Source organism: Myxine glutinosa, chromosome 4 (genome assembly GCF_964187855.1).
Source record: "Myxine glutinosa chromosome 4, kmMyxGlut1.1, whole genome shotgun sequence".
In the NCBI taxonomy this organism is placed as follows: Eukaryota; Metazoa; Chordata; class Myxini; order Myxiniformes; family Myxinidae; genus Myxine; species Myxine glutinosa.
Genome location: NC_136264.1, coordinates 162,213,309 through 162,239,244, shown reverse-complemented (window position 1 = coordinate 162,239,244; position 25,936 = coordinate 162,213,309). Strand labels below are relative to the sequence as shown.

The 25,936-nt window shown below is 43.4% G+C and overlaps 2 protein-coding genes across 6 annotated transcripts in view; one reads left to right on the top strand and one right to left on the bottom strand.

Moving 5' to 3' along the window:
- The window catches only part of LOC137425463 (ligand of Numb protein X 2), a 93,925-nt gene extending 74,558 nt beyond the window's left edge, over positions 1-19,367 (top strand). For 3 of the 5 annotated variants that reach the window (XM_078776688.1, XM_068113933.2, XM_078776689.1), the window contains exons 9-13: positions 907-1,072; positions 1,393-1,582; positions 9,801-9,962; positions 10,145-10,300; positions 18,354-19,367. In XM_078776688.1, the coding sequence (XP_078632814.1) occupies positions 907-1,072; positions 1,393-1,582; positions 9,801-9,962; positions 10,145-10,300; positions 18,354-18,489 (810 nt within the window). In that variant the 3' untranslated portion in view covers positions 18,490-19,367. The remainder of the gene's footprint in view (positions 1-906; positions 1,073-1,392; positions 1,583-9,800; positions 9,963-10,144; positions 10,301-18,353) is intronic. The other 2 variants (XM_078776690.1, XM_068113934.2) reach the window with 1 other exon arrangement.
- A 2,390-nt stretch (positions 19,368-21,757) lies between these two features.
- FIP1L1 (factor interacting with PAPOLA and CPSF1) overlaps positions 21,758-25,936 on the bottom strand; it is a 108,581-nt gene continuing 104,402 nt past the window's right edge. Inside the window, exon 17 of the mRNA XM_068113932.2 lies at positions 21,758-22,824. Within this exon, the coding sequence (XP_067970033.2) occupies positions 22,677-22,824 (148 nt within the window). The 3' untranslated portion in view covers positions 21,758-22,676. The remainder of the gene's footprint in view (positions 22,825-25,936) is intronic.

The window sequence follows — 25,936 nt, the reverse complement described above, 5'->3', positions numbered from 1 at the left end:
CGAGTGAAAGGCCCTCAGAATGAGCTTCATCGTGGGAGATTCCAATGATTCTGAAAGCTTTGGTTTCAACAGCGTGAAGCCGAGCTAGGTGTGAGGCAGGAGCACCGGCCCAGAGGGGAGAGCAGTATTCCATAAAGCTGTGGATGAAAGCTTTGCATGTGGTGAGGAGCTCAGAGGTGCCAAGGAAGGGCTTGGAATTGTACCAAGGAAGGAATTGTACTAAATTTGGTCAGAATCCCATTACTGGTTCACAAGTTGTCATGGTAACAGGGTTTTTACCTAACATGACCTCTGACCTTTGACCTCGTGACCCCAAAATCTAAGTAGTTAATCTTTACCTCATTATACGTATATACATACATTATACGTAAATACTTTACCTCAGTACATACCTGCACCAAGTTTGACTAAGAGCCCTTCAGCCATTCTTAAGTTATTGCGGTGACGAAAACCTATCACGGACGGACGGATGGACAGACGGACGGACACCCTGAAAACATAATGCTTCCGGCGACTTCGTCGGCGGATGCATAAAAACCCATACATTTTCCTATGGTACAAATTATAATACTTTTTGAAACACTGAGATTTTATAAATATTTAATTGTTTAATTACTCTAAGATAAGAGGTATTCAAAGGGAAATGTGGATCTCCATACGATTTGCTGCGTTCATTGTATGGCTTAATAAAATTCGATTTGATGATTATAATCCCACTTTCACCTTTAAGATTATCACCGTGCATTGTGTTCCTCCATCTCTGGCTGCTGCAGAGAAGGAAGTGCATGTCTGAATGTCCTAGCCATAGGAGTGCGCACACCCTAACCGAAGCAGCATGCATGTTTGGTGAACAATAGATGATCATGATTGTTGTGCTGAGCTGTGGTTTTCTGATTTGTGGTGCAGGGGCCCGTTTGGTTCGAAAAAAAGGTGCAGGTACAAAAATTGGCGAGAGAGTCATTGGGAATAACGGTGTCTGGAGGATTGGGCTGCTTGGGTGGCGACCTTCCTATCTACACTGCCAGTGTCGACCCCAAAGGCTGTCTTGGTCGTTTTCAGCTGGTCAAGCCGGGTAGGACTGTTTTTGATGGGCCGGATCCATGCAGTAGTAGAGACCATACCTGCCTGTTGACCCCACAACCCCAATTGCCAATGTTACGACTTGAAATCTTTAACCACATCACCACGATAAAAAAAAGCCTCATTTTCCCTGTTTCCCATCCCGACTAATCTCCAGGTTTGTAATTTTTGGTTCGTGCTCGTCCAGTTGTGGCAAATGGAATGATCCTAAATGCACAAAATGAATTATTCCTTTTGTCAAAGTGCAAAAAGATGGCGTGTGGTATTGTATTTGAAAAATTGCTTCTTTGCTTTGTGTCCCGACTGCACCAGGTGATGTCCTACTCGGTGCCAATAACGTGGAGTTAACACGCATGGCACACGGAGAGGCAGTGTCGATTCTCAAGGGCAGTGCAGCAGCAACTACTGTAGAACTACGAATATTAGAGTGTGATATGCAGGCCCTGCCATTGTCCCGGAAGGAGCGGTCTGTCCGGGACAAGCAGCAAGTTGATAGGGAAAAGTAAGTGGATGGGGGAAAAGATTTTTCTTTCTTCTTCTCTTTCTTTATCTATCTGTCTAAGGAGAAGTGAATTCTTGCAGAGATTTTTCTGAAAGGTTCACTTCGCTGCACCTGGATGGGTTTGAGGGTTGTGGAGTAGCGGCTGAAACCCGAATCCTATCCAGGTTCCTCCTGATGACTCCAATGCAGTATTTGGTCTTCCATTTGATTGTATCGTTTTGAACGTCCTTCAATTGGACTGTTTTACCCATTCAGTGCTGCACTAGATGTTTCTTCCCTTTCGCCTTTGCCAACAATGTTTTTGCCAAGGGCTATTTGCCCGCAATGACTGTTGCATCATTAACCCAGCATTTTCACGACTGTTCACATTGTTTGAGAATATATCTGGGCGATGGATTGAGCAGGTGAAAGTATCCTTCTGGGCCTGTGAAGTAATTGGCATGTGACAAATTCTTCGTTCACCTGGAACGTAGTTCCGGGTTGCTTATGCGATGGCGTGTCGTCCGTCCGTCCATCCGTAAACACAATTGCAACTTCTCCGAAACCGCTGATGGGATTGTGACCAAACTTGGCACAAATTATATTTGGTATGTTGCAACTTGAGTTTGTTCACGGCACAAAGAAAATCGAAATCTAATGTGGTCTACGGGGGTCAAAGTGGGTCCACGTTTGTCCTCCCCCTAAACCCCCCCAAAAATAGGTATTGCTCTCTCCTCAGAAACTCCACACACAATTTTGATGAGACTTGATCACAACTTTCATCACCCGTGATGTGCCATTGTTTATTCTCGGCAGTAGAAAATTTGGGGTCCAAGGGGGTATATGTGGGGGATGGGTTTGCCCCCCAAAATAGTTTTTTTTTGGTTGTTTAAAGTCTTATGATTACATCTATATAATAATAGCGTAAGGACTCGACTTTGTTATCCCTTTTACGTCGCACCCAGTGACCCGATGCCCACGGCACTAATGGATTTACGATCTACGAACCGCACTCTTTGTTTATCACGTACAGCCATACTCGAAAAATCTGAATTAGCCGACGTTGGGGCCCAAAAGCATCTGATTAACTGCCGATACGACGCCATCTTACGACGCCATCGTATTGGCGTCTGCTGGGCGAAGGCGAAGCAAGCCGTCCGCTGATTGGACAGGCGAAGGCGAAAGCAAGCTGTCCACTGTGGACAATCCAGAGCATGCATTTGTGCCGGTGTCGGCGATCGTTGTTCATATACGCACTCTTCATTCTCATCTTTCTTCCTAACTCTTACTCGGACAAGCAAATCCTCTATGCCATCCATAATGGTACACTCTATCCATACACCACATCCTCCCTTCCGTGGATGTTCCACGGGTTTCGGCTAGTCTATATAATAATAGCATAAGGACTCGACTTTGTTATCCCTTTTACGCCGCACCCAGTGACCCGATGCCCACGGCACTAATGGATTTATGATCTACGAACCGCGCTCTTTGTTTATCACGTACAGCCATACTCGAAAAATCTGAATTAGCTGACGTTGGGGCCCAAAAGCATCCGATTAACTGCCGATACGACGCCATCGTATTGGCGTCTGCTGGGCGAAGGCGAAGCAAGCCGTCCGTTGATTGGACAGGCGAAGGCGAAAGCAAGCCGTCCACTGAGTGGACAATCCAGAGCATGCATTTGTGCCGGTGTCGGCAATCGTTGTTCATATACGCACTCTTCATTCTCATCTTTCTTCCTAACTCTTACTCGGACAAGCAAATCCCCTATGCCATCCATAATGGTACACTCTATCCATACAGCACATCCTCCCTTCCGTGGATGTTCCACGGGTTTCGGCTAGTCTATATAATAATAGCGTAAGGACTCGACTTTGTTATCCCTTTTACGCCGCACCCAGTGACCCGATGCCCATGGCACTAATGGATTTACGATCTACGAACCGCGCTCTTTGTTTATCACGTACAGCCATACTCGAAAAATCTGAATTAGCCGACGTTGGGGCCCAAAAGCATCCGCTTAACTGCCGATACGACGCCATGTTATTGGCGTCTGCTGGGTGAAGGCGAAGCAAGCCGTCCGCTGATTGGACAATCCTGAGCATGCATTTGTGCCGGTGTCGTCGATCGCGGTGTACGCTAACCTCATCAGGTGGGTTTACCATAATTTCTAAACATTCCGTAAACTGGGTATCTATTTGCCTGCTCCTGTCTTCTCCCACGGCCAGTTATATGTGGCATGTTCAAGAGCACGGCCGTTCAAAGATGTGTATATCAAGGTTGATAATACGAGTACGCAAGGAGTCGTCAGAGGCTTGACTATTACCCCAAGCATTGTTTATCCAGAAGTTTTAAAATAATTTCAACCTCTGATACTGCGTTCATTGTATTATATTCCTACGTTGACGCTCTGCCTTGACATTGACGCTTACCAATGCGCCAGTATGGGGCTAATTCCAGTCGATTTACTAATCCGTTCATTTTTTAAAGTCTATGGTTCTACTGCTGTTCCTTTCCATTGACACATACCACTGCGCCAGTGTGGCCAGAGTGGTGCTATGCCGATTCCTATTACGAATCAATTCATTTTTTTAAAGTATATCGTAGCGTTGTCATTTAAATAGATTGCAATAAATACGTTGTTCATATACGCACTCTTCATTCTCATCTTTCTTCTTAACTCTTACTCGGACAAGCAAATCCCCTATGCCATCCATAATGGTACACTCTATCCATACACCACATCCTCCCTTCCGTGGATGTTCCACGGGTTTCGGCTAGCTAATATGATTGTACATGCTGCCCTGTCTTCTAGCAACCATTGAAATTGGTTTAAAACACCGTGATACTGTTTAATATACCTTTAGTCAGTGTAGTATACTGCTTTATTCTACCAGGTGAGCGCCCAGGGGTATTGCCCCTATTTTTGTGATCTTAATGTAGTTTTCCTCCCCAAAAGAATCGGCAAAGCAATTCATATCCGCATTCTTCTGTTCTGTCCTGAAGGCAGGTTCAGCACTGCCGACGCAGTTTAATGGCGAGGGTTACACTAGGTGGTTTGCCATTGCTTTCCCAGCAGTAGTCAGAGCAGGAATTTGGAAGTTGGCCATGGTTCCGGCAATAGCTTACCTACTTTTCGAGTAGGACACCGTGGGATCTGTAACGTTTACCAATCGATACCAGCAGACTGGACGCTGTTCATCATTTATCCGAGGGATTTAATTGATGGATTGATGAATCGCCCTGTCTGTGAAGCACTGGGATGACAGTTTATAGCTGGGCTGAGATTCAAAGCCAGCTTAGAGGTGATTGTGTGTACGTCTAGGCCATCCTGCCATCCCACAAAGTAATTATCAACACCATCCCTCGAAATAAAAAAAGATGTGAAACATAATTACCGTATCAATTTTTTTATAATTAGATCTAAATTTTGGCTTTAATTTTACGTCCAATCACGATGAACAAAATTGAGCCAAGAATGTACCTCGAAGCTGACAAATTGATTATGGATCCCAGCAGCAGTGGATTGTTCAGCCAGTTAACACGTGACCTTTTTCCACACTGTGGTGATTGATTCTGTGGATCGTTTTGTAATCATGTTGGAAAATTGCCAGATTTGAACGTTTAATCACATCGTTATACAGGGTTAACCTGTTCGGCGGTCACATCTCCACTTTCAACACTACACGTTCAAACCTCGTCTTGATGATTTGATACCACGCGACCAAAGCATCCTCTGCAATTACTCAAGCTTAGGCCAAGCAAAAAAGTGCAGTACATTTTGTGTGCAGTAACAGGGCAGTGCTAGATGGATTGGGAATTCAATTTTAAAAATTCCTTTGGAAAAAAAAAAAAAAAAGTGTTGGTGGATGTAGCTTACATTACATTTCCATTACATTTGAATGTAGCTGCCCCACTGGTTAATGACCCTCTCAGACCACTACATTTTTGATGAACCCACTCAGCGCACATTGTACATTGAATGGAGTTCACTCCGACACCCTTCCTGCACACAGCACACGGCCACTTCCCAGTTCTTTCCACCTCACCACATGCTTTACCACTTGCCATCACCTTCGTCTTTCCGATATTCACCTTCAGACCTTTTGTCTCCATACATTCCTTCTACTTGTTCATCTTTTCCTTCAGTCCATCCATACTTTCCGCAGTCAACACCAGATCATCTGCATACAACAACTCCCACGGTAACATCAGAACATCACGGGGCCGACGGGAGTTGTGGGAGATATGTTGAAGGCAGCAGGAAGTTGGGGTGTGAAGAGAATGACAGAGATCTGTAATCTGGTGGTGAAAGAAGGCCGCATTCCAGTGTATTGGGAACCGAGTACCCTCGTCCCTCTATACAAGGGGAAAGGTGACCCTCTGGAGTGTGGCTCGTACCGAGCGATAAAGTTATTGGAGCATGGAAGAAGAAGATCTTCCGTGAAGAGTAGGGTAGCTCAGGTGCACTGCATCAGGAACACAGCTGATCCTCAATAATTATGCAACTAGCGGGTTGAATTCAAGATTGAATCGCAGTCCGATATGCATTTGCCAACATCGGATACCTGAAATCTGACAAAATAAATGGTGACTGTGTAGCTAGTCTTCCCACCACCTCGCAGCTCCACTTCTCCAAGACTCTCCTCTCCTCTCCTAGACTGATATAAACGTAGTCTTGGTCCCAAAGCAGTTGATATTGAGCAGCTTGTACTCTATCGATGATCGTGTTTCATACTCAATCGTTCCAAATCATCCCGTCTCCAAATCCCCTCTGTGCCAATCTTCTCCAAGCACACATTGCTGTACCATCCTGCATCTGAAACACCAGGGTGACAGTTTATAGCTGGGTCGAGATTCAAACCCAGTATAGACGGGCCAAAGGCGAGCGGACATACCTCTAAACAATCCTGCCAACCCCAACTATACTTGAGATGGCTGTAAATGAAAGGGTGACCATAAAATGAAGGTGCAGCTGTTTTATATGATCACTAGAATATAAGACACGTCGCTTCGCTGACGAAATACCAATCTTTGCTGCGATGGCTAATCTATGGGAGAAGAAAAAAAAAGAAGGGATTCCTGGGAGATCCTGCTCTCCGTGCAGGGACAACCAACGTCATGTGTTGGCATTTGCAGTTTTGACACGCGTGTCCATGTGCCCATAAATTATTTTTTTGGGGGGTCACAAACATTCCCGGGAGTTACCCGAATCCACCGTAGTTAGATTTATTGAAATCCGTTATAACAGACAGACAGACAGACAGACAGACAGACACGGCTCCTTTTATAATATAGATTTTGTACATATATCGACTGAATATTTTTTGTCTAAAGTTCTCACTCAAGTCCTTTCAAGTGATAAAATTGACATGCCATTAGGAATAGTTATATGAAGAAGAACCATTTCTTTCGCGTCTTCAGCCGCGTAGTGCCAAGGCACTTTTACATTGGCGAGGGGGCACAATCCTGGACGGGTCGCCACTCCTACACAGGATACTCGAATGGCTCATTCTTCCCAATAAGCCGGTTCTTATTTTGCCAATCTCAGAAGGATGACGTGCTGTGTCAGCTCACCTGGCTCAAACTCAAACTTATCAAATTCAACATCACAACAGAGGCTCGAACCCAGGACCCTAAAGGGCCTATCTCGTTGGCCTGGAGACTAGGTGGCGACCTGGTGGCGACTCGAATCTCCGCTGGTTGCGGAGACGTCTCCCCGACGGCTCCTGGAGACTAGCCGGGTCTCCGGGAAGTCGCGGGAAATTCAAACATGTTCGATTTTTCGGCGACGTCGTGGAGACTAATTTTGTCCGCGACTGGGGAGACGTCTTCGCGACGTCTCCGCAACGTCTCCGCGATCTGCTGGAGACCAAGGAGACTGAGGAGACGTTGCGGCGACGTTGCGGCGACGTCTCCGCGACGCTGCTTGACCCACTTTAGAGACCACGTGACTGAGCGCGTGCTGGTATCATCGAGACGCCTTCACTCCTGGTCCAAGTCAGGTACAGGATCCGGTCAAGGTCTTCATCATTTGGTACTTGTTCCTGCTACTGCTGCTGCTCCTTGTACTGCCTTGGAAGAGGCCCCACCATCTTGTCTTGCCAGGGGACAGCTCCAACTCCAGAGTAGTACTGTCCTTCCACCATGCCACCCAAGGGCAGTGGGGGCCGGAAGGGCAAGAAGAAGGAGGATGAAGCAGTTGTAGCAACTTCAGCGCAGTTTGTGGATGCTGAGGCAGAAGTTGATGCTAGAGAAGATGAGGAACATGGTTCCAGCGGCGATCCGACTAGAAAACAATATGATTGGAAAGAGGGGCATCAAGAGGCGATGGCTGACTTCTGGGAGGATCATCCGGAATTTTACGATAAATAGTATGCAAGATACAAAGATAACCAATACAAGAAAGCAGCGGTTGAAACCTTCCTTGTTGATATGCAGAACATCTTCGAGATCAAGAAGCCCCTACCTACATGTGAGTGTATATTTAAATTGCATTGAATTTATATTTAATTGCATTAAAATAAATACATGCAAAAATATGTAAAAAATGTAGCGAAAGGAGTAGTGATGAATATCATCGCCCTGGCGTAGACGTCGCCCTGGCGTCGCCTTGGTGAGAGCGCAAGCCATTTTTTGGTCTCCCGAGTTGCCCGAGTTGCCGCGACTGATCAGTCACGGCAGTCGCGGCGACGTCTCCGCCAATGAGATAGGCCCTTAAGATCTTAAGCCAGCCACCTTATAGTCTATAGGCTGATGTAACATTTTCCAGGTTTGTCGTTTTTTGGGGTAGATTCTTGGCACTCATGTCTAAACACATCTAGAAACTTCACTGATCAAGAAAAAAAAGGGTGCCAGTTTTTCCATTAACATTTAGGGCCTCCATTTTGAACTTCAAAATGGCCGCCACCGAAACTCAATTTCTTTTAAAATATTTGCCAATTAACTATACTATTCATTCAAATGTCATACAATATTTATTCCATTTAATCTAAACTCATATATAGGGGTCAATAATTCATTGGAAACAAAATGAGAGCACTAGAAATACTCTAAATTAGTATATATATAAAAAATCAAAGATGGCCGCCAAATTTCAGACTTTAAAAAAAATGTAAAATGCATAACTTTTGAACCAATGGACATAGGAAGATGTTTTTGGTGTCTAACCATATGTTTTGGCATATGAGGATTCCAATAATAACATATTTATGATTCGAACACTTCACCAATACCACAAAACATTTAATAGAAATAATGTAGAACATGTAATTCAATATAAATTTATTTGGGTGGTTATAGAACTTGAAGATGGATAATTTTTTTTTAAAGGTACAACATGTATGAATCAGGAGTGTCAACGTTACGGATTAAATGTTCCTAAAAATGGCCCTAAATGGCCCTAAAATTAATGGCCCTAAATATTAATGGAAAACTGGCACCAATTTTCTTTTCTTAATCAGTGATGTTTCTAGATGTGTTTAAACATGAATGCCAAGAATCTATCCAAAATGTTGCTTTTTTTACATAAGCGCACAGACTATTAACCATCAAGCCAACACCAGGCTATAGTTATAAAGTAGATCCATTTTTAAGGTGGTAAATAAAGTAATGGAATATAACCGGGAATAAAAAGTCCATTTTGTTTCAACCCTGAACTTGTGAAGACTCCGGTACTGGCAAAATCAAAGAAAGTCCCTACAAACGATGCTTTGTCGGAAGAAACGGCATCGTGACACCGGCTGTTCTTGCTATCTCAAGCTAAAGAATTAATTGCAGGCAAAATGTATAAAATGGCACAGACCCAACAAGGGAATGATAAGAGTTACCACCTACCTGTTATATCCATTATTCTGGATCCTCGCTTTGGGAAATTGCCATTCTTTCTGCCCATTATTGCCTGTTCATTATCATGATAAATGCCCCCACTTTCCTCTGAATATTTCATCTCCTTTCTCTTTGCCTCCTGTTCCCGTTGCTTCCATACACTGAAAGATTGCTTCCTGACGTTGCCGATGACTAACCCTCAAATTGCTCCAATTTTTTTATATAAACGCATCCGTATAAGAATCTTTAAACATAAAAGGCAAGACTTAATGTTTTTGTAAGTAGAGGAAAACTTCAATTCGTTATTGGAGCTCTTTATACAAAAAACTCTTTTTTTCTGTTGATGTGGTTTTGTCATAAATTGAGTTTCTGCTGCTAAAGATCTTCACCTGGCTCTTTCCTGTTTTAGCAGTGCCAACGAGAGAAGAGCCACTACAGAGGTAGAACTGGCAGTAGAAGCTGAAACTCTGAACATCAACAAAGATGGTGGTGAAGGAGGCGGTGATGTTAATAATATTGATGACGATGATGACTGTTCTCCCACCTGGATTATGTGGCTCAAATTGCCAAGGTGCTGTACACCTACTTTGATTTGTAACCATTGCTGTCTTTTTGTGTACCGATTGCTGTAAAATGAAAACGAATCTCAAGGACTTGAATTGCTCTTGTAATACGTTACATACCTTTGCGACGCTCCGTGTGTGCGTACAAATGTTGTGCAACATTGCTGATTTGAATCTTTTCCTGCTACAGCTTCCTTCAGTGCCCAAAAGATGTGCCCCTGTGGCGCAGTAGCTGCGGAAGCTTGGGCTTCAGTATAGTTGGAGGATTCGAGGAGAACAGGGGGCCTCAGCCCTTCTTTGTGAAGCACATCGTGCCAGGGACACCAGCATTTGGCAGTGTGTTGCGGTAAGGAAGCACAACGTGAGGCATACCGTCATTACCCTTGCCAGAGGAGAGGGTATTGCATTTGAGTCCGTCTGTTTGTCTATCTGTCCGCACAGAATAAATGATTTTCTCTGCAACCGTTGGTCCGAGTGGCAGGAAATTTTCACCATCTATCTATAATTCCACTAATCTCTGTGTGTATGTTTGTTTGTATGTTTGTATGTTTGTCTGTGACCGCTGTTTCTCGACAACTACCGGTCCGATATACTTGAAACTTGCCAGGTATATTGCTGGGGACCCGAGGATGTGCCTTTTCAAGGTTTTAAATTAATCGCAGAAGTAGTTACCGAGCTATGTCCAAAAAACGATTCAACCAATCAGAGAGCAGCGAGCTATCACGTGTGCCGAACGTGGCGAACAGACTCTGCCTCGGATGGCACATTTGAGAGCGTATTCATTTATTTCCCGTCGGCAAACTATGTTGGCGCTATGTTGGCGTTAAACTATGTTTTAAAACTAATTAAAACTAATTTGCGATTCTTTCGCTTTCCTGCGATATGCGACCTTCCGGAGCTCCTGTGAGAGCGTGCGCCATTACGGATAGTACGGGTACGGGCATGCCATATGTTGGCGTTAAACTATGTTTTAAAACTAATTAAAACCATTTCATGTAAATAGAGGGGGGGGGGGGATTGTCACTGTACTCGCAAGCCGTTCGCCGTTCGCTTTGGCGTTGCGAATAAACCAAAACATTTCATGGACCAAACCATTTCATGTAAAGCGTTCGCCGTTCGCTTTGGCGTTGCGAATGGACCAAAACATTTCATGGACCAAACCATTTCATGTAAATAGAGGGGGGGGATATAATTTTAGATATATATATAGTACGGGCATGCCCTAGTAGGTGCAACTCCACGTGTATAATTTTATAATTATGACGTCATAGGTCACGTGGTTTGGCCGCCATCTTGGAAAAACCGAAAAACTTTGCACCTCTATCTCGGAAAGCGCTGAATAGAAAAATTGAGACATAGCTCATTGTAAAGAACTCTCCATGGGGAATAAAATGTTAATGATGATGTCGTAGGTGCCTCCATTATGACGTCATAATTCGACAAGTACAAAACTTCATCCAATCGAGATGAAATTTCTTGAGCATAATCTAGGAATAAATTAGTTTTGAAAAAAAAGATGACGTCATCGGTCATGTGGTTTGGCCGCCATATTTGTTTAAACACAAAAGCCTTTAAAAACACTGAAAATACATCCTGGCGAGGGTTTGCAATCTCGAATTGCTCTTTTTCTTGTTTTGAATGTTTTATAAAGTGTAGAGATACTTAGGATATCACTTTTGAAGTTGGTATTTTTCATTTATTTTTGAATGTATGAGGTTCATCCCAAAACTTCCCACCACATCTACATTTTATGACAATTGGTCCTACAGGGTATAGAAGATGCCATGGTTCTCCAACGTTGTGCTTGTAATATAAACACCTTGGCAATCTGAGCAAAAAGCAGATGCACCTCCAATTGCCTTCCTATATGTCCAAATGAAGAGCGGTACAGGTGTATCAATCTGGTTAATTTCATTTTCCCATCCATTACTACCTCCACCACCAAAGGTGGATGGAGGTTATGTATTCACCCCTGTCTGTTTGTTTGTCTGTCTATGAACAAGATATCTCAAAAGGTTGTGGACGGATTCAGACGAAATTTTGAAAAGAGGTAGTCAATGTGACGAGGACTAAATTATCAGACTTTGGTAAAGATCCGGATTCGGATCCCGCTACTAGAATTTTTTAAGTGACTCTTCACCATTGGGAGATTGGGACAAAAATTATATCGAGCAGGATATCTCAAAAGGTTGTGGACGGATTTGGACAAAACTTGGTGGACCGGTTGTGTGTGTGACGAGGAAGAATCGATTCGATTTTTGGTGAAGATCTGATTATGGATTCGGATATGAGAATTATTCAATTTGTAAGTGATTCTTCACCATTGAGTATCCTGGTGTTGGCTTAACGGTTAGGGTGCCGGCTTGGGATCCAAGGATCCTGAGTTTGAATCCCGGTTGATCGTTGAATTAACGCCAGGGGGGTTGACTCAGCCTGTCTTCCTTCCGAGGTCAGCAAATTGAGTACCAGGTCACTGGTAGTTGGGGCGGCACAAACGCGCTTCCAGAGAAATGATGCAACCAGCAGCCAAAGGCTGCATACGAAAACAACAACCATTGAATGATAGGGCTAAAAACGATATATCGCACGATGTCTCAGAGTTATGGACGGATTTGGACGAAACTTGGTGGAGAGATTAGGTGTGTGACAAGGACGAATCGATTCGATTTTGGTGAAGATCTGAATATGTATTCGGATATGAGAATTATTAGTCCCCGACCAGTGTACACTGGAGGGGACTATAGGTTTGCACTCCGTCCCTCCGTCTGTCAGTCTGTCCGTCTGTCAGTCCATCACGCAAAGAACAGTTTTCCGGACTTTTTTTTCTAAACTCTTAATGCTAATGATTTCAAACTTGGTACATGGTTTCTTCATGATAAGTTACAGATCAAGTTCGAACTTCACGACGTTTCGATCATTTGTTTTCTCACCTGTTTGACTGTGAGCAGGATATATCAAAAAGTTATGGGCAAATTCGGCTGAAGTTTGGTGGACAGGGTGGGTGTGTGACAAGGACGAATTGATTAGATTTTGGTGAAGATCTGAATCTGGATACGACAATGAAAATTTTTAAAAAAGAGTTCTTCGCAATTGAGTGACACGCCAAAAACAATAGATACAGTGGTTTCAGAAAGTATTCACACCCCTTGACTTTTTCACATTTTGTTGTTACAACCTGAATTTTAAATGGGTTAAATTGAGATTTTTTTTGTCACTGATCTACACATAATACTCCATAATGTCAAAGTGGAATTTATTCTTAGAAATTTTTACAAAATAATTAAAAATGAAATACAGAAATATCTAATTTACATAAATATTCAACCTGAAATACAAAAATAATTTACATGACAATGAAATGCAGAAATACCCTGAGTCACTACTTTGTCGAAGTGCTTTTGGCAGCGATTTCAGCTTCGAGACTTCTTGGGTTTGTCTGTATCAGCTTTGCACATCTGGATTTGGTGAGTTTCTCCCATTCTTTCTTGCAGATTTGCTCAAGCTCTGTCAAGTTGGATGGGAAGAATCAGAGAACAGGAATCTTCAAGTCTTTCCACAGATTCTCAATGGGATTCAAGTCTGTGCTTTGGCTGGGGCACTCAAGGACTTTCACGTTCTTGTTCTGAATCTGCTCCAGTGTTGCTTTGGCTTTAAGCTTGGGGTCATTGTTCTGTTGGAACACAAATCTCTGCCACAGTCCAAGGTCTTTTGTACTCTGAAGCAGGTTCTCCTCAAGGATTTGCCTCAATTCATTGTTCCCTCTCTCCTTAAACGTCTCCCAGTTCCTGCTGCTGAAAAGCATCTCCAAAGCATGATGCTGTCACCACCATGCTTCACGGTAGGGATGGTGTTAGATGGGTGATCTATGCTCGGTTTCTGCCAGACATAGCGCTTTGCATTCAGGCCAAAGAGTTCAATTTTCGGCGCATCAGACCACAGAATATTTTGTCTCATGCTCCGAGTTTTTCACGCGACTTCATGCAGACTCCAGGCATGCTGTCATGTGACTTTTTTCTCAAGAGCGGCTTCCATTGGGTTATTGGTCACATCCCTGGCCAAGGTCCTTCCTTGCCTGGTTGCTCAGTTTTGTTGGACAGCCAGCTCTGGGAAGAGTCTGGGTAGTTCCATATTCCTTCCATTTCCTAATGATGAAACTCAGTGCTCTGGGGGAACTTTCAAAACTCTAGAAATTGTTTTATAACCTTCCCCAAATCTATGCCTTCTCACAATTCTATCTCAGGGTTCTACGGACAGTTCCTTAGACTTCATGGTAGAGTTTCTGCTCTGACATGCACTGTCAACTGTGGGACCTTATATAGAAAGGTGTGTTTCTTACTAAATCATATCCAGTGAATTGAATTGGCCACAGGTGGACTCCAATCAAGTTGCAGAGATCTCAAGGATGATCAAAGGAAATTGGATGCACCTGAGCTAAATTTGAATTGTCATAGTAAAGGGGTTGAATACTTATTGACTCAAGACATTTAAGCTTTTCACTTTTAATTAATTTGTTAAAACTTCTAAAATAAAAAAAATAAAAAAAGATTCCACTCTGACATTATGGTGTATTATATGCAGAGCAGTGACAGAAAATCTCATTTTTAAGCTCGATGCCGTGGAAACCAAGGCCTTCTGGATTATTGGACTCACGATCAAGCTGAATTTATAGGTCCATCACTTCGCCATCAGTTGAGTTTATAGGTCGGTGGTTTCTGTTATTTCCGTGCTTTGTCCCCCTCACCTACCCTCCCCCAGGTTTCTTCAGGGTACACACGGTCCACAATCAACCCCGTTCTGGTTAAAGTACCTAAATACAGTGTACTGCTCACCTACACTCATTCGTTTTTTTCCCCCTGATTGTGGAATAAACTTCCACATCCTCTTCAATCTCGTTCTCCTCTAAAGTCTTCAAGACATCTGTTCACAACCAACTCAGATCATCCCCAATCCAAAACTATGATGTTTTCTCTGCATCCTCTGCTGCCCCATTCCTTCCCACACCCATTGTTTGTCCAAGTATGCCTCTATCCTGGCCTTTAACTCTGCTGTTGCCCCTACCCCCCTCAACTATTCCTTTTGTCACGTTGTGTCCTGATCCGTTTAGTGTACGTATACTATCTCGTCAACAAGCCTTGACGATGTATACAAAATAAATGCAGAAACAAGAGTAATGCGAATGTCACCAATATGCCTCCGCATAGTCCCACAACGGGTAGATGCCCTCGTTCACTGTCTGAAAAATAAACAAGTTTGATTTAAATCCCTTCCGCTGTTTTCAAGTCTCACATTTTCACCAGCCATGACAGGTTTCACATCGATCGGTGAAGCAGTTTCAGAGAAGGGATTTTTTTAATTATCGGCTTTCAAGCTAATATGGCTGCCACACCACATGACATATGACCTTAAAAAATGTACACTCTGCATATGTATGGGTGGGGAGGGGATCACGTTTGTGAAGTTTTGTGTTAATCAGATAAGGTTCATTTTTCTAGCCAAGATGGCTGCCAAACCACGTGACCAACAACATCGTTTTCAAACTAAATGCAACAATGGTGTTAGAACAGTTAGATGATATTTGTAAAATTTCGCATCGATAGGGTAAGCGGTTTCAGAGATAGAATTATTTAATATTTTCCTTCAATCCAATATGGCTGCCACACTATGTGACAAATGACGTTTTTTGTGGTCATCTTTTAATCGCCATGCTTAGTCAATGATGCACGTAAAGTTTTGAGTCAATCGATTTGGTGGTTTGGGAGAAGATGTTTTCTTTGGGTTTTCGGTTAAATCCAATATGGCTGCCAAACCATGTGACCTATGACGTCATAAATTCAATATTTCAATACAAATGTGTTATAGATCATGTGCATGCAATTTCAGATTTTTAGGATAAGGAATTCGATTAAAACATTTTTGGCTGGTATACCACTTCACCTATGATGTCATCATTATCATGCTTTTGTTCCCCATTGGGAGTACTTGACAATGTGCCAAGATTCAATTTTTTCCATGCAGCGGTTTCCAAGAAATATATTTTTAATTATTTGTGTTTAATCCAAGATGGCTGCCATACCATGTGACCTATGACATCATAATTATCATAAAAACATTCTGCATGGGTGTCACTCCTGCCCTGAAAGTTTCGTCTCGATTGGACATGGGGTTGCTGAGAAAAACGAGGTTTAGCCCGTACGGATGGACGGACGTACGTAGGACATACATACAGACGGACGCGGACTGCCAACCCAAAAACATAATGCCTCCGGCCATGTTCTGGGGCGGAGGCATAAGGCAATAAAACGTGGGAATTCTTCAGGATTTTGTTAGTCAAATGTAAAGTAACATGGGTTAAGCAAGTGCGAAAATAAGGTGAAGGCCTTACTTGTGATACAACTAAGGGCTCTGAAGTGTCACCCATAATATCTCCCACCACCACAAGGTACACAGTTATGTCGAGAATTTGGTTTTAGTTGTTATGCAGAGAAAAAAACCAACTTGATATTTACTGCATGTTCCAATCAGATTCACATAAATCTTGGAATGATTCTCATTATCAGCATAAATGAATGAATTATCAGGAATGACCTTCATGTCTTTCCCCTCCACCACCTTTTGTGGATGATATTGTTGTAGTTGTCAGACTCATCACATCCTGTCTGAATCCGATGAGCAGCACCACTGGTTGCACTAGCAAACTATTTCTGGTACTCCGAGCCAGATTACGGGCCTGTTTCCCACAATAGCTTGCTCCAGTGGAACACCTGAGCCAATCCGGTGATGTGCTAATCGGTGCCGTAGTCCGATTACACCAATTAGCAATCCAAACAAAATCGCTGGACATAGGCATGGTTTCGTACTCGGTGCTAGTCGCCCAAACCCAATCTGTCCCTTAAAAGACGTGTATAACTCGTGAACCAGAAGGTGAAATTCATCCAGAGACCAAATGAATTTATTTAGTGTATTTGGGAACGACCAGTGGTGGGAATGCAAAAAGAGAAGCAATGCAATTATGTATCCCTAATACCCATGCCTGCCCACAAAGGAGCTCCTTATCTATAAAAATAAAAATAAAAATAACCACCTTTAGAGGCCATTTTCCCCCGCAAAGCGGGGGTTGGCCTTTTTCGGGAACCGTGGTTGTTGTTGTTTTTTTGGTCCCCTTTTTGAAGCAATGTTTTACGGCCGGATGCCCTTCCTGACGCCAACCCTTTTTGCCGCCTTTAACGACAAACAGGGAATTACCAGTGAACTGGTACTCAATTTGCCGACCTCGGAAGGATGACAGGCTGAGTCAACCCCCCTGGCGTTAATTCAGCGATCGACCGGGATTCGAACCCAGGATCCTAGGATCCTAAGCCGGCACCCTAGCCGCTAGCCCAACACCAGGGTCTTATCTATCTAATCTATCTAATCCTTATCTATCTAATCGGTTAATGGGTCACCACTCACACCTCAGTAGCTAAACAGAGACTCAGACAAGACTGAAATACCCTCACTCTGCTCGGTTAGACAGCTTGGTCAAATTGGAGGCACGCCTTGCCGGTCCGTGGTGCTGCAGACTGTGCCAGCACAAGGGAAAGGAGGGGGAGAGTAGTGGGCACGGCCTTCCATGGGGCATGGTGACAGGGTATTGCAGGCAAATGTGTTGGCTGTGGGGAATCCATTTTGCAGCTTAAATACGGCTTCCCCCAGCGAGGTCTTGGCATCTTCCCTCCCTCAGTTGGTACTGTCCTCTTCTATAGATAGCCTCTGCCCCCATCCACATCATAACACTATGGGCTTCCCCCTGTCCTTTCCCCGAGATGGTATTAGTATGGTTGGGACTGGCATTATTGGTGGGTGTCGGAATTTCCCCCCAGACTGGCACATGACAGCCTATCAGCCCCTTTAAAAGCACATCAAAGAAAAATGATGAAGGGATAAAACATCAAAATGACTTCAGGGAGAAGTGGTTTTAGACGCGTACATTTATGCCACCCCCCCCCCCCCCCCTTCCTTCGCCTACTCCCCTCAAGCCCTCTCCCTCCCAATGCCCCTGTTCTCTGCTGTTGTACTTGTGTGCTTCCCTCTCTCTCCCCATCTTGTCTCCCGCGCCCTTTATTGTATGTTTTATGTGTTTTTTTTGTTTTTTTGTGATTGTTAGCTCTTACACGAGCTTCGATCTTGTATACAAAAAAACCCCCAAAAACTCACACTTATTGTAATACATGCAATATTGGAAATAAATATCCCTTATACATCGAAAAAAAGTGTGAGTATCAACTTGTGTGTTTGAGTAGCTCTTCTATTACCAATTTTGATCCATCTTTTATTTTATTTTCTTTTTTAAATTAAAGTTTAATTCCTTTAAATTGATGTTCACACCATGTCATGTGCAAACTGTTTCACTCTCAATGCAGATGTGGTGACCAAATAACCGCAGTGAACGGACACAGCACATCTGGCATGAGCCACCAGGCTCTGGTTCAGATGTTGAAAGAGATCGCTGGGAGGGTCAACCTCAAGGTGATCTCGTGGCCAGGAAGCTTGCTTTGAAGACTATTCGTCCAAAGTGTCTGTAAAAGCTTCTCCATATGAATCGAGTCTTCAACACACCCATTTTTTTTCACACCATCTTGTATAAATTCTCAACACCAGTGGGTCCGTCTGTAGAAATTATTCCATTGGAGCAATAAAAGGTTAAAAATAAATCTACCTGGGTGGGATTCCATCGCTTACCCGTCCTGTGCCCGTGCGAATCCAGGGTTGCCTTCTCCCGGGGTTTTGCGCATGGCTAGATATGCAATGTTCTATTCACGTGCACTTCAAACTGTCTACTATTACAGCTTATGGGATTGTGTGCTGTGTACATGTCTCACGGTAAAAATCACCTCTCAATATTGTACATTCTTGCGCCAATTATTGTAAATGCATCTTGAGATTGGACGGGTCGTGTCTCGCCTGGAAGGCCTCGACAAAATGCACACTGACATGGAGATGGCATTTACATAATTCCACGCTGCTTTCTGCAATGGAATCATTACATGATTAACTTCCAGAATTCCATTGCATTGGCAAAACCAAAGCTTCAGCTGTAAATTGTAAAAGTTTGATCGATTGTGTTCCGTTCTGCGTCGTCCGCTGCCCTTTGTCGTCACCGAGATCGTTTTCATTCGGCCGTGTGAACGTTACACATAAAAGCAAAACTATACGTCTTCTTTTTACAAATAAAACTATGCTTGTGCCAATACCATTTGATCACATCTGATGTAGATCGTGCGCTGCTATTTTATTCCTTGCATTTGCAAAAAAAAAAAAAAAAAAAATGTAAGTTCCAAACATCATGCATGATGTTAACATGGCCTTGGAATTGTTTGTGCCGTTTGTCAGATTGTACTGTTTAATCTTCCTAATAAAATGGCAACCTATGCTGAGTCATTTGCATTCTTTGACAGCGATTTGACAGAGGCAGTAACCTTGTTTACAACGATTTTTAAATGCAGTTTACTAAATCAAGTGTAAAAAGTAGTAATTGCCTCTGCCGGTGGTTTATTTGACTGAGTCGGACATCTTGTTGTCGAAGGATTGAGACGAAAATTGGTGGACATGTTTGGTGTGTGACAAGGATATAATGATTCGATGTTGGTGAAGATCCAGATCTGGATACAAGAATATTTAAAGTGATTCTTCACAAATGAGAGATCGGAACAAAAACTCCATAGCATGATATCTCAAAGTTATGGATGAGTTGGTTTGATGACGAGAACAAGCCGATTAGATTTTGTTACATTTTGTTGAAGGTCCAAATCCAGATCCGGCCTATCAGTGGGATACAAAACGTAAACCTTTCTGCCTGGCAAAGGTTCGAGCCTGGATATCTTCAGTTGTGCTCCAGTCAAGCCATGGGTAAATTGCTTCAAATTAACATTTGAAACTAAATATCGCAATGGTCATCCAGCCATATTATCCCGGCTCCCACCATTAAGCAACAATCTAAACTTGGACTGTCAAAGTGCTAAATGCAAGAATACAACAAAATGAGAACTCTGTGGTGAGCACTTTCTCACTTTCTGTGTTCCTATACTTTCTCACTTCTTTTTTTTTTTGTATACAACATCGAGGCTCGTGTAAGAGCTAACATTAATCACAAAAAAAAAACCGGACACATGAAACATACAATAAAGGGAGCGGGAGACAAGATGGGGAGAGAGAGGGAAGCACACAAGTACAACAGAAGAGAACAGGGACATCGGGAGATCTGTGGGAGGGAGAGGGCTTGGGGGGAGTAGGCAAGCGAAGGGGGGGAGGGGGGGGGGAGGGAAAATATAAAACACGAGGACACTGCTGGAACTTCCAGGAAAGAAAAGTTGGTATTTCCAAAAAAAAGTGGATCTGGGGTGAATTAACAGGGGTAGAAAAGATCAAGGTTTTGGATGGGGGAGGATAAGAGATGGTGGTGAACAGCTGTTTTAAAGACCTGGAGGGAGGAGTGGGATTGAAGAGAGTGAGGGAGTTAAACCTTTGAGTATGGGATTTTTTGGGGGATAAAAATACCCCGGTACGGGATTAATTTGGCATTTTGTTACGGGAATGCAACCACGTACTGACGATCTATTTATAGGTATAGTCTTTATTTATAGGTATAGTCGATGACGTGTAGCAACGTCATCCGTACACAAAACTTTTTCGCGGGTTGCGGCACTGGACGTCATCCATACTCAAAGGGTTAATAACAAATTACTCTTGGAGCACAAATAACCTTTTCACCATTTACCTAATCCTCCACATACCTAGAGGATGGATGCACACTTCGGCACCAGGTAACGTTGGCGTTGTGTTTCTGGAAAGTGTAACTTAAAGCGAATCCATTTTCCTATAGGAACCTGATCCTTGGGACCTAACTCAGGAATCTTTTCTGTAATAGACGATACAAGTTGTTATCCATATCCATATTTAAAATGTTGTTTTAATATAAAGAATAAAGAACATGTACACTCACTAGAGATGGTTGTGACGCTTGCTTATAGTGTGATGGAGTTATGGGGACGAAAGGGCAGCTTCAACCGCAAGTGAAAGTGGACATGTAGACTTGAAGAATTGAAGGCTTCTCTTCCTGCTTCGTTTCGACTGTGAATAATTTATCCAAAGACTGCTGGACTGACTTGGCACACGACACAATGGAACGTCGCGACTTCAAAAATTCCAGCAAACTATCATTGGGAATGCATAGGCCATTCTAATCTCAGGCCATCTTGGCTTGGGCATACATCTATCCAGCAAGTAACGCTGTCCATGTGATACTTGTATTAAGAGAATACTCATCACCAGTGTTCCTATATTTGTCTTTCCAATTCGTATGGGAAATATTTAAAGCTACCTCAATGCCACCATTGTTCTGAACACTGCAATATGGCTCAATCCATCTGTACCTTTCTCTCCCATGGTACACCTGAAGGCAGGTTCAGTGCTGCCAAAGAAGCTCCTATGGCATGGAATACACTTGGTGCTTGCTTTTGCCCATGCAACAGAAGTCAGCTCTGGAATTTGTTCAGGCTGCAGTTAACAATTCCTCTGCTCACCATTAAAAGCCACCATTGAATCGAACGACCACAAGCTACCGCTAGCATAAGGTAGACCTAGTACTGTTCATCTGAGGGATTGTGCACTTCATGAGGAAACTCTACCTATGAAACACAGATCCAATCCTTTGCACCATCATATGATCATTGCTGGAACTTACCCAAAGTAACAACGGACAGAATTCGCTCGTTTCACACACCTGGCCGAAATAGTGAAGATGACACAGGGGTAAACGGAGACGACACCAAGTTTAGACATTTTAATAAAAAAAAGATAGAGTCACAGAGGGCATTGCACGCTTGGTATGAATCAAATCATTTTGGCCAACGCGTTAAATTCCATAATTTACCAAATGCCAGAAAATAGCAACCTTGCACAAAGACATTGTCCAGGTTATCAAAATGGCAATGCATTGGATCAACAAAGCATCTTCACCACCAAAGGAAAAGAGGTGCAAGCGCAAGATCTTCATCGGAACGAAAGGGCTTTTGATCCGATGAAAGACCCGAGCTCGACACGTCAGCTGCAACTCGCTTCCCACGTCGGTAAACTCAACTTTAACTTGATAAAATCCATTGTTTATCTTGTCCAGCAAGGGAGACCAAAAACTATCAGAGAACCTAGTATTTCGTTGGATCCAAATGTTAACTTTTTTACCTCAAATAAGCTGTCGATTCTACAGATGGGGTGGGGGAAATGGAGGGTGAGGGAGGGGGGGGGGGAGGGGGAGGAAGTTCTTCTCAAATGCCACCAGGAAGGGCAAAATCTGCATTGACGAAATGGGCTTAAAGGAGTAGGGTCGGATGGAGCAAAGAAAACTGGGAATGCACCAAAATATTTTGAAAAATTAATGTGCAAATCTCAGGACCGATAAATTGAGGGAAATCAATTATACAAAGAATTGCCCACTGCGGTTTAGTCAATATGGATAGAACAGGACATCAGGCCAACATAAATGTGTGATGTCAGCCTGCGGCCTTTGAGCCTTACCACTTGTCAAAGCATCTTGTTTGTGGAAAGCCAGCAGCTTCACAGGACAGTGGTCAATGTTTTGTGCTGAAAGAAGAGGGGACATTTTGAAGCTTGGCCTTCTTGAGGGATTGGCATGGGTGAGAAGAACACAGGGAGGAGAGAGAGTGAAGGTAGACATAGGCTTTTGTTCCTCACGGGGTTTCCCCAGGTAGAGGTGATTCGGGTTCAACGACACGCTCCTCTCCACCCTCGGTCTCCTTATCGTCGCGGTTCCGTTTTGACTTCTTGTGTTTGTGGCGTCTATGGCCTTCTCCCTCCAGGTCCTCCTCGTGGTGTCGCCTGAACAGCAAATGCCGGCACATTTATCTAACAATACATTTCCACAACACAAACAATCCGCAGAAATTTCAAAAACTTTAAAAATTATATAACAAGTCAGGAGACGACGATGGTTCACGAGCGAGCGGTATTCAATGACAAAGGACGGACTATAACCGAAACAGGCCCGGACAGGCCAGGCCCGGAAATGTCAAAACGAAGGTTACTGACCTTGAAATGAGATAGAAAATAATGTATAATCAGTTATGAGGTTAGTTAGCTACACAATACCGAAAATTCGGTGAAAAATGAAATGAAAAAATAAATAAATAAAAATAAATAAATCAACAAAAAAAATAAAAAAATCTTTGACTTATCAATATGAAATCTTTGACTTATCAATATGAAATCTTTGACTTATCAATATGAAATTAAGGAAGAGGAATAAGCAACTACCATTAAATGTTTTCAAAACTTCAGCAAACACACAACTTTCCCATTTCAGAAAATCCTCTTCAGCTGACTTCTTCAATACTCACAAATAATCCCACGTTCCTCTGGGGTTGGCCGGGGGAAGCTTGGTGCAAGTCTTTCACGAACCAGTTGGCCAAGCCTGACATTCGACTAAGGTTAGGGCAGGGATTTGGCAATGGTGCCGGTGATGGCTCGCCTACCTACTCTTCGTGAAGGACATCATGGGGGTCAAGCAACTAATGCCGGCAGATGGACGTCCAGTTTGGGCTAGGAATTGTGCTATTCATCTTGGAATTCCATCTCTTGGAGGACAGTACACAGATTCATGGGCCAGGAAAATGGGAACCAAAAACTAGTCTTTTCCCAAACTTACCTCCTGCCCAGTGACCCAGATTTCCCTCAACGTTTCTGCACTTTCAGCACATCCCGTTTTTGAAGATTGCAGCCATGTGTATGGCATTCGCTGAAATAACAAGCCTAATTTGGATCAAACAGACAGGAGTTGAGCAGTTTCCATACAAAATTTCAAGCACTTTATTGTGCAGCTAGAAGCATTTTCGGGAAAGTCAGACATTTATATGTGCTCACTTTTTCAAATGGCGATGAAAAGCCAAGTGCCAAGTCTAAAGTGGCCACACTTCATGGGCCAAGATGGTGAAATAGGATGTTGAATTTGCGTTTACTTTTGGCCTCCATACGAATGAACTGCACTTAGGACAAAGCGTGGCCTCCACCGCAACGTTAAATTTGTCCTTGTTTCTCCTTTACTGTAATTTCCTGAGATTGGTGTGTATGTTTACGAGCATTCTGCTTGCTAAACGCGGCCATCACGTCATCGAAAGGTGAAGCCAGATGGAAAAACAACAAACCGGTTGGTACAGTTCGGTCTTGTACCCTCGTATCCGGCAGCACACCTTTACCCATTCATTTCTCTGGCATGTCATTGCTAAGCGAATGCACCGAGTGCACCTATGGTGAGAATAAATTAGCAAGCAGTGACAATCCAAATTGTGGTTGGTATCAAGATAACTACTGGGGTTGATGATAAGGAAAGCATTGCATATTGTGCTTCGGTTGACAATATTAGTTTACGGAAGCCTCTCCTCGGTGAAAGACACATGAAAGCCCGCTTTGAGTTTGCAAAAAAGCATCTAAAGGACTCTCAGACTGTGAGAAACAAGATTCTGTGGTCTGATGACACCAAGATTGAACTGTTTGGCTTCCGTCTGGCCACTCTGCCATAAAGCCCAGATCGGTGGAGTGTTGCAGTGATGGTTGTCCTTCTGGAAGTTTCTCCCATCTCCACACAGGATCTCTGGAGCTCAGCCAGAGTGACCATCGGGATCTTGGTCACTTCTTACCAAGGCCCTTCTCCACCGATTGCTCGGTTTGGCCGGGCGGCCAGCTCGAGGAAGAGTCCTGGTTGTTCCAAACTTCTTCCATTTAAGAATCATGGAGGCCACTGTGCTCTTGGGAACCTTCAATGCAGCAGAAATTTTTTTGTAGGCTTCCCCAGATCTGTGCCTCGACACAATCCTGTCTCTGAGCTCTGCAGGCAGTTCCTTCGACCTCATGGCTTGGTTTTTGCTCTGATATGTATTGTCAGCTGTGAGACCTTATACGCTTATATAGACAGGTGTGTGCCTTTCCAAATCATGTCCAATCAATTGAATTTACCACAGGTGGACTCCAATCAAGGTGTAGAAACATCTCAAAGATGATCAAGAGAAATGGGAGGCACCTGAGCTAAATTTCAAGTGTCATAGCAAAGGGTATGAATACTTATGTCAGTGATATTTCAGTTTTTTCTTTTTAATAAATTTGCAAAACTTTCTAAAAGCCTGTTTTGTCTTTGTCATTATGGGGTATTGAGTGTAGATTGATGAGGGAAAAAAATGAATTTAAACGATTTCAGCATAAGGCTGCAAAATAACAAAATGTGAAAAAAGTGAAGGGGTCTGAATACTTTCTGAATGCACGGTATAATACACTACATGACCAAAATTATGCGGACACCCCTTCTGATTAGTGGATTCGGCTATTTCAGCCACACCTGTTGCTGACAGGTATATATAATCAAGCACACAGCCATGCAATCTCCATACACAACCATTGACAATAGAATGGGCTGTACTGAAGAGCTCAGTGACTTTCAACGTGGCACCGTCAAAGGATGCCACCTTTCCAACAAGTCAGTTCATCAAATTTCTGCCCTGCTAGAGCTGCTCCGGTCAACTGTAAGTGCTGTTATTGTGAAGTGGAAACGTCTAGAAGCAACAACAGCTCAGCCGCGAAGTAGTAGGCCACACACGCTCACAGAACGGGACCGCCAAGTGCTGAAGCGCTTTGTGCATAAAAACCATCTGTCCTCGGTTGCAAAACTCACTACCGAGTTCCAAACTGCCTCTGGAAGCAACGTCAGCACACCAAATGTTCGTCGGGAGCTTCATGAAATGAGTTTCCATGGCCGAGCAGCCTCACACAAGCCCAAGATCACCATGCGCAATGTCAAGCGTCGGCTGGAGTGGTGTGAAGCTCGCCACCATTGGACTTTGGAGCAGTGGAAACGCGTTCTCTGGAGTGATGAATCACGCTTCACCATCTAGCAGTCCGACGGACGAATCTGGGTTTGGCGGATGCCAGGAGAACGCTACCTGCC